Genomic DNA, 14,054 nt, shown 5'->3' on the forward strand with positions numbered 1-14,054 from the left:
TTTTAATCTATTGCATTTGATCTACGTGTTTATCAGTATAATAGTTGTCATTATCAAAGTGTTTCGTGCGTCTTTTTAGAACACTCTCCACACAGAATAGAATACAAAGTTGTATACTTCTCGCAGATTGTAATCGGCAAAAGTCAATAAATAGATACACATGTATAGAGATACATGAGATAGAAAAGAAGAAGGGGAGGGGCGTTGGGAAGAGCCAAGGACGTTGGCTCTCGCGAAGGGGCCCTGATCTTCAGCGCCGGTAGACATGGTTCTGGCGCCGTTACTGACAGTTGCTCATGAATGATTAATGAGCATCCTTATTTGGCAGTTACTAGTAATTTGTTCTGAACCTAAAGTAACGATGTGAGACGTAACCTGATTGGTTGACAGCTTCCCAGCGTTCTTTGCGCTTTTGCGCCAAATGAGGGGAAGTAAACCCTCTGAATGGCTGTTTTGGTGGTGACGTCGCCAGAACCATGTCTACCGGCGCTGAAGATCAGGGCCCCTTCGCGAGAGCCAACGTAGAGCGATAGGGGTCCTGATTTAGCCAACGTGGAGCGATAGGTGTCCTGATTTAATGAGGGTGGGATGGTGTTACAATATCCGAAAGATAAAAGTAGTCATCACCGAAGATAACTCCATATAGTGTGCCGCTTACAACTCTCCCTCACTTAATTCAATTTTACGCGCAAGTCAAGACAAGACCATGTAAGTAAACTCTGTTGCAGTGTTACCTTTAGTATACTTTGAACTTATGGTTTCAATATATAATGTTGATAGATTTTGGCCAGTATGTATTTTTTCACAAAAAGAGCTTGGTATGTTCCACGAACATTGTATTAAGTTATCTGTACCTCAATCCCGACCAATCATACTAGTTGTACCAACCTGCGTTAGGTATTCAACCTGGAGCTTTAGATTAAACGTGCTTTTGCGGTTCAATGTCTGTCCTTTTTTTATTTGAGGTTGAATGTCAGTTGTGTAGAGTGTATATATAGAGCCTAATCTGCAGTACCGCTCCCGGTCGCTTCCACAAAAGTGTTAAAATGACCGTCAAATTGCCAAATTTCGGTCTTTTCGGGAATGGGGAAGTGGTGAAAGGCTCGCAAAGGGGTTTGAGTTTTTGAGGCTTCTATAACTTTGACCTTGAAAATGAGACCATTTAAAGTGACGTTTAACACTATTGAAGACAATTCGCAAACAAAACAAATGGAATGTTAGGTCATATGAATGGTTTGTTTCCTCAGCAGTTTGTCAATAGAAGTGGTCGGGTATACGTTTTCTGTAAATTCTCACTTTCTAAACGGCTGCCACATCCAAATTTCAATCCTATTTTATGAAAGAAGAAGACATCAAGCACATGAAACAGTATTTTGTCTGTCTTTCTGTTTATCAACGGATCCAATTTTCCTGTCAATCCTGCATCTGATCCTTCAATTGCACTATTTGCTAAAAAATGACGAATATGTGGGCAAAATCGTATCCTCGATCCACTAGACTAAGGGGTTTTGAATTATCATCGTAGAACTCGGCAAAAAAACTTAGGGTTGACATGATCAGGATAGTGAGCCCGTGGTTTAAGAACCGATGGGGCCAAAATTTCCCAGGCAAATTATTCTTCCTATTTGCCAAAATCTTACTGTTGTAGTCAATGAAGTTAGTCGTCGGGAATTAACCTCGATACTTCAGTTCAATAAGCCAAAACGACTGCATCGGCCGGAAATCGAACCCGGGCCTCCCGCGTGGCAGGCGAGAATTCTACCACTGAACCACCGATGCTGTGGTGATAGAAATTCATTTCCTGGATAAAATCTTCGCGATCTTGTGCACAGACATATATTTATACGTGAGACGCAATACAATTCAAGTAGAAAAAGGTATCATTGCATGGGCCGGCAATCGAATCCGCGCGGGCTTCCGTGTTGAAAACGACTTTATAATCTTATTTGAATCAATCTAAGACGAAGATGTACTATTATATCTTGTTCAATTTGTTAATTCTAAGTCTCCTCACAGTTTCGAAATCACTTGTGCAGCCGTGATACATTGTGGTCTTGAGCACAATCTTCTGCGGCGCTGGAAATGTGAGAGGACTTATTATTTCCATGAAAAAATACCTTTTCATGGTGATATTATTTTTAGTGTGTTTGCGTGTGTGTTTGCGTGTGTGTATGTGTGTGTGTCCGGATGCTTAAAGTCAGCATAACCGAAGAACGTCTCGATGAATTGTAATGATATTTGGTATGTGGGTAGGTGTTGGGAGGAGAAAGGTCAAGGTCGATTTTGGGCCCCCTGGTATGTGTCACTGGAACTGCAATGGCGTATTTGTGAAAATCTTCCAAGGAGAATATCTGAAGAAATGAGCAACAGATTTTCATGTTATTCAATATGCAGGTAGCTTAGACAGAGATGGACACAATGAAGGGCAAATTATGCAATTTGTGACTGAATTATAATAATAAGTAATGAGGAAAATCTATATGTCCATTGTAGGCATGCTATGACCGCAGTTTCATCTAACCATCAACCGGAACATGCAATTTCGCGTGAGAGAGGTTGACAACTTTCCATCGTCATATCCTACTTTCTATTGTTATAACATCTTTTGTACCATAAGCTTTAGAAATATCATTAGATTTTTGGTGGCGTTGTACATGTCATAGATTGTGGGTCATAATACTTATTCAACTGTAGTATGTAGCCATTCGAAAACTGAGTCTATAAATTGATGACCAAATTGGATGATATGCATACCCTTCGTTCTCCCTACACTATATAACAAGAGTTCGGAGATCTCAGATCTCCATAAAATATTTTGATTATGCAAATGACTTCCACATTTGCATAATCTATGCTTGGCCATGCACACCTTTAACTGACTTACACAGGTCACAATTTTAACAGTCCAATCAGTTACAACTTGGAAGAATTATGGCACTTTGGCATTGATTATGCACATTAGGAATTCATTCGCATAATTGATATCTGTTAATGTTCCACTTTCAATAAATTACATAAGTTACATGTATTTGAGTCCTATAATGGAAAACACTGAAAATATAGATTTCCTCATTAATTATGCCAATCAAGTTCCAATTTGAATAATTTGCATTTCATTATGTACATCTCTATCTAAGCTGCTTGCGTCCTAAATATGATGGAAATCCGTCGTTCCTTTCTTCGGTAATTCTCCTTGGAAGATTTTTACAACACCACCCCTGCAGTTCAAGAGCAAGCTGCTAGGGGGTCCAAACCTATTCCACTTCTATCACAAGCTAGTTATCTGCCACCAAAAAATCAGGACCATAGCACGTCCAGGTCAAAAGATACAAAAAACGGAAGTTCTGCTGCAGTACCAAGGTCACATACCAGGAGGCCCAAAATTGACCTTGATCTTTGTCTCTCCACCACCTACCCACACACCAAATAGCATTGTAATCCATCTAGAGTTTCTTGAGTTATGCTGACTACAATAGTCCGGAAACACAAACACACAGACAGACACAAAGACAGACACACACAGACACGCCGAAAACAATATCTACATTTTTCATTATAATTATGGCAATTATTAATAACATGTGTGCTTTCTCATTCTTATCAACCGAGTTTTCTAATTACATAGTCTGCTATGTGTTGTCACCTGGAGAAACCGGTAGGACCACTTCTTCAGATTGTCTGTCCTTTACAGTGAAGAAGGCTTGTTTTTGCTTAACACGCGTACGTGCATGTTGTGAGAAACACATTTTCGACAAACTATCATCCACTAATGCTGCATTCCTTTGGACTGTGATTCCCTTGTCGCCCACAAGTTTTGCAAAGAACGAGAGAACTGACGTCTTATTTCGTTCCGTCGTGCAACAGGGCTGGGTGTTTCAGGTCTTCAAAATCGTCCACCTGTTTATGCGAGCCTTCTAGGAGAGCTGACCAGAGTTTCAACTTTGACCTTCTACGTCTTTGCCTTCTTCTTCGGGACAGTAAGTACTAGCTTGTAGCGACATTTGCTATACTGAAATCCGTCCCTTCCCCTGTCGATATACATTATAAACACGCCAAGACTAGAACCTCCGTCGCCATGTTACCCTTCAGCCATGTTGCTCTCAAGATGGTCAGCACCTTTATTTCTGTGTGGTTCTTGGGCACCACTATCTCAAAAGATATGCGGATGGACGCCGTGTTTCCACCTGTCGTCCAACCGAGCGACTCCGGTCTACCGGACGGCCACCTGTTACCACTGGGCTGCCAGAGAGAACCGGACGGGCCGGTTAAAGAGTACGCGGAGCCCCTGACTCCGATAGAGTTCTGGAACCTCCACGTGAAAGATTACGTGCCCCTTGTTTACAGACAAGCCATAACCAAGGCCCCCGCTGCCACCAACTGGCAGAGTGATGAGTACATCAGGGAGAAATACGGGGACTTAGACGTCTTGGTAGAAACGAAAAACGAAGATAGGGGCACTCGTCCGCAAAGGATGACCCTGAATAACTTCTTAGACAACTACAAACGCAAAGACTGGTACGTGGTGTCTTTGATGCCCGATCCCATGAGAGCAGACATGCAGGTTCCTCGCTCGCTACTCTGTGGGACCTTCAAGAAGACCATATTGGAGTCTAACCTGTGGCTGTCTGCCGGTGGAACGAAGTCCCTGCTTCACTACGACGCCGACCATAACCTCCACTGTCTGATGTCCGGGCGGAAGGATTTCATCATGATCGATCCAAAGTACGACGACCTATTGGTCATGAATGAAAAGAGGCGGTACTCTGGATCTAGTTGGTCTCATCTGGACATGAACAGAATCGACCTCCTCGCACACCCGCAGGTATCTGAGGTCCCGTGGACCTGGGCTACACTACTGGCCGGGGACTGCATCTTCATTCCCGCCGGCTACTTCCACCAGGTCCGGTCCTATGGTCGCAGCGTTGCCACAACCATCATGTGGGCGCCTCTGAACAAGTTCAACGACTCGGACTGCGCGACAGCCGACATCGCCGCGTACACGTCACTGAGTGACGTCCAGCTACAGTGGACGTACAAGAAGGGGGACAAGTCCATTGACATGGGCTTCGTGAACGTGGAGGTCGAGCTGAGAGGACACCTTCTGGACTTGATGGCAGAACGAAACAAGACGAAACTGACCAAGGAACTGTTTACTGTTTTCTACCAGCGAATCGTGGTCGATGAAGACCAAGATGGCGGAGACATAGACGAGGAGGACCTCGAAGTTATTGATAAGATGTTTGGCGTTCTGGACATAAACAAGACTGGGTACCTCACGCGACAGGGACTGGAGAACCTTGACATTGAAGTTCTCAAAGACGTCGCCCGTATTCTGGACGAGCCGCACGGGCCAGTCAAAGAGAATGATGACGTCAGCACACGTGACGAACTCTGACCACCTACAGACCTGCACAATTTACAAATCTTGGTGAGACTTCGATGACCAAACAAAATTAATATGCTTATATCAATTATACTTATCTGCCAATTTACTTCGTGCAAATTCGTTTTCTTAGTCCAACAAGTTCTTTCATGTAACTGATGATGACAATTGTCCTTTGGCCTCGATTATTGAAGATGGCGAACGGTTACTGAAAATGGTTTATCATCAGGATAATGATATAATGCAGTGACTACATTGTATATTTCTGTACTCATTGAAAGATAGACATGAAGCACGATCATTTTCTTGAAAACTAAAATATTCATAGGGAGTGAAACACAAAAAGGGATGCAATGTATTTTGATTATTTCATGAAAAACAGATACTAGATATGGTAATAAATGTTTCCAGCTTGTGGTTGATCAGGAATGTGTTTGTCTGAGTCCATTTCAAATCAGATCATGCCTCTAGACCTGATGACCTTTGACCTCGATTATCCAAGATGGCGGATTTGATCAACGTCAGCCACAGCGGGACTAATTTAGTAGCAGAAATTAGGATTTTCAAACTTCCCACCTCTTTTGCTTACACATAGAGAACATATCTGATCATATCTGTCTGCCATTTCACTTAACGTAACCGGTAAACTTGAAATATTTATGATGATAACTAATCACCCAGAGTATGACTGAGGGGTCTTGCATAGTACCCAGACAATAGCTACAACAAGAAGAGTGTACTCATAAAACACTTAAAAATTAATCACAGAACAGGTTGTGCAGTGACAGCGTCCGTAATCCTCAGTGTCACTTTTAGTTTAATGACATTTCAAAGTCCCGAACCTGCCTGTGTTTACACAGGTCCTATAGGATAATGATAAGTTTATTGCAAATTTGGACAATCCGATTATACTGAACACCCGTCTCTCAAATTATTTAGACGAGCATTCACTTCTCTCCCCAAACCAATCGGGATTTCGAAAGAATTTTGGAAAACGAGATAACCTTTTTGTTGTTGACTCCCTAATATCTATATAGCTAGATTCGTTAATTCCAATGAACGCCTATATGCTTTTGTCGACTTCAGGAAAGCTTTCGACAGTGTATGGAGAGAAGGCCTTCGCTATAAACTACTCAGCTCAGGAATAGGTGGAAAAGTTAATCAAATCCCAGACGTGCGTCAAAACTTCCACAGGTCTCACTCCTTTATTCGACACAGACAGAGGTGTTTAGGCAGGGCTGCAATCATGATCTGATAATGGACAATCTGACGATACGGAATGTTGCTCAGGTATAAGGGGTCTGTCGGGAACTGTGGCTGACGTCAGACATGAGCAAAAAGAATAAAAGAATGCAACAAGTCACCATTCTTACCCCTATCATCTCAAGAGATGTCGAACCTAATGCAGAAGTGTAGAAACAGATTTTGGCGACGCCTCAGTGCCGAGGCAAATGGTATAGTATTGTGTGCAGTTTGCTAAATATTCATGAAACGAATTTATCATACAGAGCACAATGCAAAAGCTATACAAAGAATATGATCATACATGAGCATTCCTACTGTCTTTATTTGTGATACTATATTTGAAGAACATCAACTAAAAGAGACAGAGCACGAAAATCTACACCATATAATATAGAAGTTCTTTGATTATTCTTTAACTCAAAGTCGTCAAATAATAACCAACATTAGATAAAGAAACTAATACCGTTCACACCTGGAACATTGAAAGGAATACATAACAATATACGGTACTCAATCTATATCAAATACTCGACCACGTAATTGTTTAAGATCTTTAATACAGCCACGGAATCGAGAATGCACCGATGTATGTATTAAATAAACGCTCGAGTATAGTTGAATTTTCAAATATAAAGCAAGGTAACGACTTTGATAGGCAACGGCACAAACCTAGTGTAGTATGCTCCCAAGATAGTTCAAAGACTGCTAGACAGGTACTTGTAACTTGGTGATATTTGAAACACACAGCATTGCTTCATTTACTCCTTTGGTGACTTTTCTAAACAGCCCCTGTTCTTAGCAATCCATCAATGTTCCTTCCTTAAGTTTTTCTTAGAGTTTGTTAATAGTTTGCCTCTGTTGCAGACTCCTTCCGGCTGTTTTCTTTTTCAAGTTACAGTTTTATTACATTTTTTGTAACTTGAAAAAGAAAACACCCGGAAGGAGTCTTCAACGGAGGCTGATTAATAGCCTTATCGCATTGTGTTACTTAAACTATTTTGGTAAAGTTTTCTACTGATGACCCCACGGAGAATCGACTGACTCATCTCTGGGTGGGACGTCATCGACTACGTCATGACCGAGTGTCCGTGCATACTGGCGAGGGATCAGTCGTCCGTAGCCCTGCTGGATAAGAGAGAACATAACATCTTAATCATAATCAGTACAGAACATAAAGGCTAAAAATTTAAGTTTATGGTTAACGTTGATTTCTTCTTATTTGATTAAGTTCTGATTTGGATGGTTCATTTTTATGTTAAGTCAATAAGAATGAAAAATAGGAAGAAATAAAAAAAGACTTAGATACAAAATCTGTTAGCTAGCCTTCTTACGAAGCAATCATGATTAAAAATCGTCATCACTGGAAAAATAATGCACAGACGCCTTGTGATTTTAAAATATTCGACCAACGAAATGGAGGACGTGCGCAGCCTCAGTCACGTGTTATCACTCTCTTAGTCTCCCTTTCCAATAGTCGGGACTGTTGTTGACAAAGCTGACAATTACTTTGACATCCGTGAATAGTTTCATCAGGTTGGGAAGTCACTGAATAAAAAAATACTCTTTTTACACAACCAAGAGATTTATTCCAGCGTAATTGAATAAAAAAGACTCTTTTTACACAAACAAGAGATTTATTGCACCGACGTTTCGGTGACTATCTGTCACCTTCTTCAAGGCAATTCTGACTGGTTCACATAGCAATGCAGCACAAGTTTTGCTGCTTATACATATCAATGAGATGCAATCCCAAACGCAAAGTATTTAGATACGTACAATGACCATGGATGACATCACTATGCGGTCCCAAACGTACAGAACTATCGATCAAAAAACATCTCATTAATATGTATAAGCAGCAACAACTGAGCTGCATTGCTATGTGAACCAGTCAGAATTGCCTTGAAGAAGGTGACAAATGGTCACCGAAACGTTGGTGGAATAAATCTCTTGGTTGTGTAAAAATAGTCTTTTTTATTCAATTACTTTGACAGTCGGGATTGACCTGTAACAAAGAAGCCCGTCCTTACCTGGCGGTACCTGTCGAACTCCCTCTGCTGTAGCTCGTGAGGGGAGGGTGGGTGGTACACCTGGGGGTACTGGTAGTTCTGGTAGACAGGGGGGTCTTCGCGGTAGGGGGGTGGAGCCTGGGGCCGGTACAGTTTGGGTGGGGGAACATGGCGCCGTTGGGGAGGAATGTTGTAGTGATGGTCTTCACCAGCACCCTATGGGGATAAGTAAGACGTATACGTAAGTTTGGGAATATTGAGTGAATGAATGAATGAATGAATGAGTGAATGAATGAATGAATGAATGAATAAAAGACTTATTGCACGTTTATGTTCTGATGAGCTAAGCACAGGTCATGGTGACAAGTAGAAGTATAGTTACAGTGATAACAAAAATGTGATATCTAACTACATCTAAATATTATTTAATACCGCTATGTACACGTTCAATTTCTTCTCGCTTCTTAATGCAGGTGTAGGTATATGAGCATACAGGGTTTATGAGATATGGTTTGTCTACTTTGTCTATCAAATATTGTACACATTGTTTCATATAAGCGCAGGCTAATACAGGATTTTGCCTGTCTCCGTTTGGATGGAACAGAAATACGTTTAAACGTAATGCTCCTGTGCAATAGCTGTGCAACAAAGGTCATTATCATCACCATGTGCAATGTCAATTGATATCAACTGTCGCTAGCTGGACGTTAATGTAAGTAATGCTAAAACGGTCAAACAGTCAAAACCGTCGGAATCTTACCTGTGGCATTTGTCCCAACTGACGCTGCAGTCGTTCCTTGTCCGATCTCTCTCTCCTGAAGTCTTCCTCGTACACACGAGCCTGAAGAAAAAAAAAAGTTGCATATATAATATATAACTTGTTAAAGAATCCAGTGCAGTTGACCACTAATCAAACATTTTTTTTCCTATCAGTTGTATACTTGTGCTACGCGCACAACTTCGTGCAGAAAAAGACGGTTAGTATTGCAAAATAGTTGAATGAAATTCTGTATTGGATCCAGAACCCACAGCAGAAGACATCTGTGATCGAAGACAGTGCCATCCTGACCAGATGGACAGAGTACTGCCACGAACTTTACAACTACAAACTGAACCCAGACGTTTCCATCCTAGGGGACAACCAGCCCAGACAGGGAGACGATGAGGAAGAAGCTGAAATCTTGCCAAGCGAGGTTGAGGAAGCAATCCGCACCTTAAAATCAGGGAAATCTCCAGGTGTTGACAATATCCCGGGAGAACTCATTAAGCACGGTGGACCAGCTATGGTAAAGGTGCTAACCGCACTTTGCCAACAGATCTGGGAGAAGAAAGAATGGCCAAAGGAATGGACCCAATCTCTGATCATTCCATTACCCAAGAAAGGCAACCTGCGACTCTGCCAGAATTACCGCACCATCAGCCTAATCAGCCATCCGAGTAAGATCATGCTACGTGTCATCCTCAACAGACTCAAGCCCAAAGTCGAGGAAATACTCACAGAAGAACAGGCGGGCTTCAGGGCCGGAAGGAGCACCACCGAACAAATCTTCAACATCAGGTTGCTGGTGGAGAAACATCTAGAACACCAAAGGGAGATACGGCACAACTTTATAGACTTCAAGAAGGCGTTCGACCGGGTGTGGCAAGAGGGCCTCTGGAAGGTTATGAGAGACTACAACATAGACGAGTCTCTGGTGGCCATCATCAAGTCACTTTACGACAATGCAACCACTGCAGTCCTCCACAACAACCAACTCGGTGATTTCTTCAGAACTACAGTTTTAGTCCGACAAGGGTGCCTTCTCTCGCCAGCTCTCTTCAACGTATTCTTAGAAAACATCATGCAAGAAGCCCTGACAGACTTTGAATCATCTATCTCCATTGGGGGAAGACAACTTTCCAACCTTCGTTTTGCTGACGACATAGACTTGATGGCTGGACCTGAAGATGAACATCAAGAGCTATCAACCCGGGTGGAGAGTAGAAGCACCGCTTATGGCATGGAAGTCAGCACATCCGAAAGCAAAGGCATGGTCAACAGCCAAGTACCAGGCGCAACAACAACGGTGTCCATGGGTGGCGAAGTCCTCGAAGACGTGGAATTCTTCAAATACCTTGGCTCCATCCTTAACAGGGACGGGACTTCCACTCAGGAAATCAAAGCAAGGATTGCACAAGCTACAGCAGCACTTGCTAAACTCAGGCCCATCCTGCAGAGCAAGAACATCAGCCTGCCAGTTAAGATCAACCTCTACCAGTCACTTGTTGTCTCCATCTTTCTCTATGGCTGCGAAACCTGGACCACAACGGCCGAAACAGAGCGCCGCATAGAAGCCTTCGAGATGAGATGCCTACGGAAGATCCTTGGCATCTCCTACCTGCAACGGAGGACCAACGACTCGGTACGGAGGGAGGTAGAGGCTGTCTGCGGCAGACATCCAACACTCCTGTCGACGGTCAAGCGCCGGAAGCTGAAGTGGTTCGGGCACGTATGCCGACACAACACACTTGCCAAGACCATTCTGCAAGGCACAGTAGCAGGAGTGAGGAAACGAGGAAGGCCAAAGAAGACCTGGCTGGACAACATTAAGACATGGACTGGCCTGAGCACTGCACAGCTGATCAGAGAGGCCGAGGACAGAACAGGATGGGCACGGATCACTGAGGCTGGCTGTCATGACGCCCCTACGACCACTGAGGTCATGAGTCATGAGTGAGTGAACCAGTTTACAATTGTAAAATTTGCATACGTCTATAATCTTAAAAAAAGGCACATATCTATGATAGACTGTTGTGTGTGAGACGTACCTGTTGGGTTAGAGTGTCCACGTGCATCCTGAGGGCGGTGATTTCGTCTTTCAGCGTATCCTTCTCTCCCTGCATCCTCTCCCTGTCCCGGCGCTCCATCTCAAAATCCTCGCGGAAGGTCGCAACCTGAGCCCGAAGAACTTCCACCTCCGTTCGGAGTGGTTCAACGGACTGGGGCTGAGCCGGTTGGCTCGGCGGCTGGGCGGGACGAGCCGGGGCCTGCTGCCGTTCTGCCGCTTGGAGGACTGGGGGATTTAGCACGGCAATGCTGGAAGCCTCACCGAGTGCCTGTTTTGGGATACACATAACACTTTTACATAACCGTCCCGGTGACATCCAGTAAAAAAAAATCATCAACAGTAGCACCAACGATGCACATAAATGTATGATTTACTGTACTAAAATGATCCCTGTAATCAGGAAATTACAAAGATACAGGAATATCATTACTCTCCAAGCAGACGAGGGGTTCCGGCTGTTTTTTGACGTGTTTTAGGCGTTTTGTCGGGCTTTCTACTTTGTCATTTTTGTGTGACAGGTACAGGTCCAGACTTGTACAGGTCCAGACCTGTACCTAAAAGTAGAAAGCCTGTACCTAAAAGTAGAAAGCCCGACAAAAACGCCTTAGAACACGTCAAAAAATAGCCGAAACCCCTCCTCTGCTTGGAGAGTAGAACATCATAGTCCCTTTTGTCTCGCAGATGATAAAGAAAGAGAAAAAATACGAATCATGAAATGCCAATTCAATTGAAGACGTGTATTCTTATGTTGGCAAAAACCTTTCGATGCAATCTTGTCACTCTCCACATCGGAACACACAACGACAAGCCAGGATCGGGCAATGAAATGTCTCGAGCTGAAATACCTCATTCAGTCTCCTGATCTCTGCCTCCAGGTTGCCCCGCTGCCGCATCATGTCCGTGATCTGGTTCTCCAGGAGAGTCACCCGGGCCGACAGGGTGTCTCCGCGCTGCTTCTCCTGCTGGTGATCTAACAAAGCCTTGTCTTTCGCTCTCTGTGGAGAACAGGTGTACGTGACCTCAGGTTAAAGAGTAGTCAGTCTTGTCATGTGTTTAACGGACGGGGCCCCAAATTCGCCACTTTTTTTTCTAAATCATATTTTTCAAATGTAAATTTCATGAACCTGGTGACACCATGGGGCTATATTATAAGTGTAGTTGTTAGACTTTTCACATACGTATTGTCATGGTGATTGGTCGAATATTAAGGTTAAAGGTCAATCGGTTGTTACGCGCCGTAATTACGTTATCTTTTCCAGAGTGTTCCATAAATTCGCCACTTTTATGGTTATGAACATGACTGGCAATCTTGATAGTGTAATTTACAATGAGCCCGATTGTAATAATTCTAAAAGATTACTAGTGCAATGTGTAGCTGGAAATAAAACAGATGAATTAAATTGTTCTGAAACAAGTTTCAACTGTAATTGCCAACACAAAAACAGTTAGAATTTGTTTCACAATGACTTCTACCAACACAGATGAATTTTCAAGCCAGATGAATTGTTGGCACACGTCTTTCTTTGTCAGAAGAATGTAGGAAATGAGTCTGGAAGGTGCGAAGCACACTTAATCTCCAAGCAGATCTACACGGGACGCCGAAAATCGTATATGCTAGCCAGAGAAGCTCCAGTCAGCCAGAGAAGCTCCAGTCAGCTACGGGGCTGACTGGAGCTTATCTGGCTGACTGGAGCTTTTCTGGCTAGCATATACGATTTTTTTCAGCCAGAGAAGCTCCAGTCAGCTACGGGGCTGACTGGAGCTTATCTGGCTGACTGGAGCTTTTCTGGCTAGCATATACGATTTTCGGCGCCCCGTGTAGATCTGCTTGGAGACTACAGCACACTCACCTCTTCTTCTTCAATGCGCTTCTTAGCAGACACCAGCATGCTGTCGATGTCTCTCTGTCTCTTCTCCTCGTTGTTGACGAGTTCGGCGTTCTGTCTCCGCGTCTCCTCCTGCCGGGTCTCCATCTCACGAACCTTCTGCCCCATGTCTGCCTTCATGGCCTTGTACTGCACGTCCCACTGCTTGTTCACTTCAAGAATCTGGACGGAAAACAGGACAGGAATATGGAAATGGCGTAAGAAGAAAAATATATATCATTTCCTGCCGGATCACAAAAGTTTGCATGTATGGGTATACTTATTCATTAATCTTTAGGGTGGTCCCTATGGTATACATGTATGGTATACATGTGTGGTATACATGTATGCGTCGCCTAAACAGTCCCAGAGTTTCCTTTTGAAGGAGGCAGTCGTGGTGGCGGTGCGAGCTTGTGATCCTCCCTTTTCCTTAATCAATCTCAGGATCTCGACGGTCGGAAGTTCCTTCCACTTGTTGTGCTTGTGCTATCTGTGAGTAGACAGGCAATGGAGACCAATGGAGTACTCTTTGGAACGGCATTTCTTCACCACTGCGGTGACCTCTCGTGTATCAAACCTCTGTCAGACCTGCCATGTACATTATCTTCAGATAATGACCGACAAAGGAGGTGCGTCCACAACACGCACGAGGCAGCTGAGTTGTTCCTGGGTAATTTACCACACATGTCCGTCTCTGCCTGCCACATTCTCCCCTTTCCCACGC

General features: G+C 43.5%; 2 protein-coding genes and 1 non-coding gene across 3 annotated transcripts in view; 1 reads left to right on the plus strand and 2 right to left on the minus strand.

Annotated features, from left to right (window-relative positions):
* Window positions 1-1,708: 1,708 nt before the first annotated feature.
* On the minus strand, window positions 1,709-1,779 carry Trnag-gcc (transfer RNA glycine (anticodon GCC)). The gene has a single exon. It is a non-coding gene; the product is annotated as a tRNA-Gly (tRNA).
* Window positions 1,780-3,676: 1,897 nt separating this feature from the next.
* LOC136448599 (bifunctional peptidase and (3S)-lysyl hydroxylase Jmjd7-like) lies at window positions 3,677-5,812 on the plus strand. The gene has a single exon (XM_066448238.1). It carries the CDS (start codon window positions 4,076-4,078, stop codon window positions 5,393-5,395), a length of 1,320 nt encoding a protein of 439 aa, XP_066304335.1. The 5' UTR covers window positions 3,677-4,075; the 3' UTR covers window positions 5,396-5,812.
* Window positions 5,813-6,930: 1,118 nt separating this feature from the next.
* Window positions 6,931-14,054, minus strand: part of LOC136448598 (TNFAIP3-interacting protein 1-like) — a 29,769-nt gene continuing 22,645 nt past the window's right edge. Inside the window, exons 8-13 of the mRNA XM_066448237.1 lie at window positions 13,316-13,513; window positions 12,311-12,460; window positions 11,446-11,733; window positions 9,398-9,478; window positions 8,659-8,853; window positions 6,931-7,753 (exon numbers count right to left, since the gene is read on the minus strand). Of these exons, the coding sequence (XP_066304334.1) occupies window positions 7,640-7,753; window positions 8,659-8,853; window positions 9,398-9,478; window positions 11,446-11,733; window positions 12,311-12,460; window positions 13,316-13,513 (1,026 nt within the window). The 3' untranslated portion in view covers window positions 6,931-7,639. The remainder of the gene's footprint in view (window positions 7,754-8,658; window positions 8,854-9,397; window positions 9,479-11,445; window positions 11,734-12,310; window positions 12,461-13,315; window positions 13,514-14,054) is intronic.

This window comes from Branchiostoma lanceolatum, chromosome 14 (assembly GCF_035083965.1).
Source record: "Branchiostoma lanceolatum isolate klBraLanc5 chromosome 14, klBraLanc5.hap2, whole genome shotgun sequence".
Taxonomy (NCBI): domain Eukaryota; kingdom Metazoa; phylum Chordata; class Leptocardii; order Amphioxiformes; family Branchiostomatidae; genus Branchiostoma; species Branchiostoma lanceolatum.

What these genes read in the sequence shown, in the direction of transcription:
- LOC136448599 (XM_066448238.1), top strand. Translation starts at nt 4,076, where the DNA reads ATGTTACCCTTCAGCCATGTTGCTCTCAAGATGGTCAGCACCTTTATT.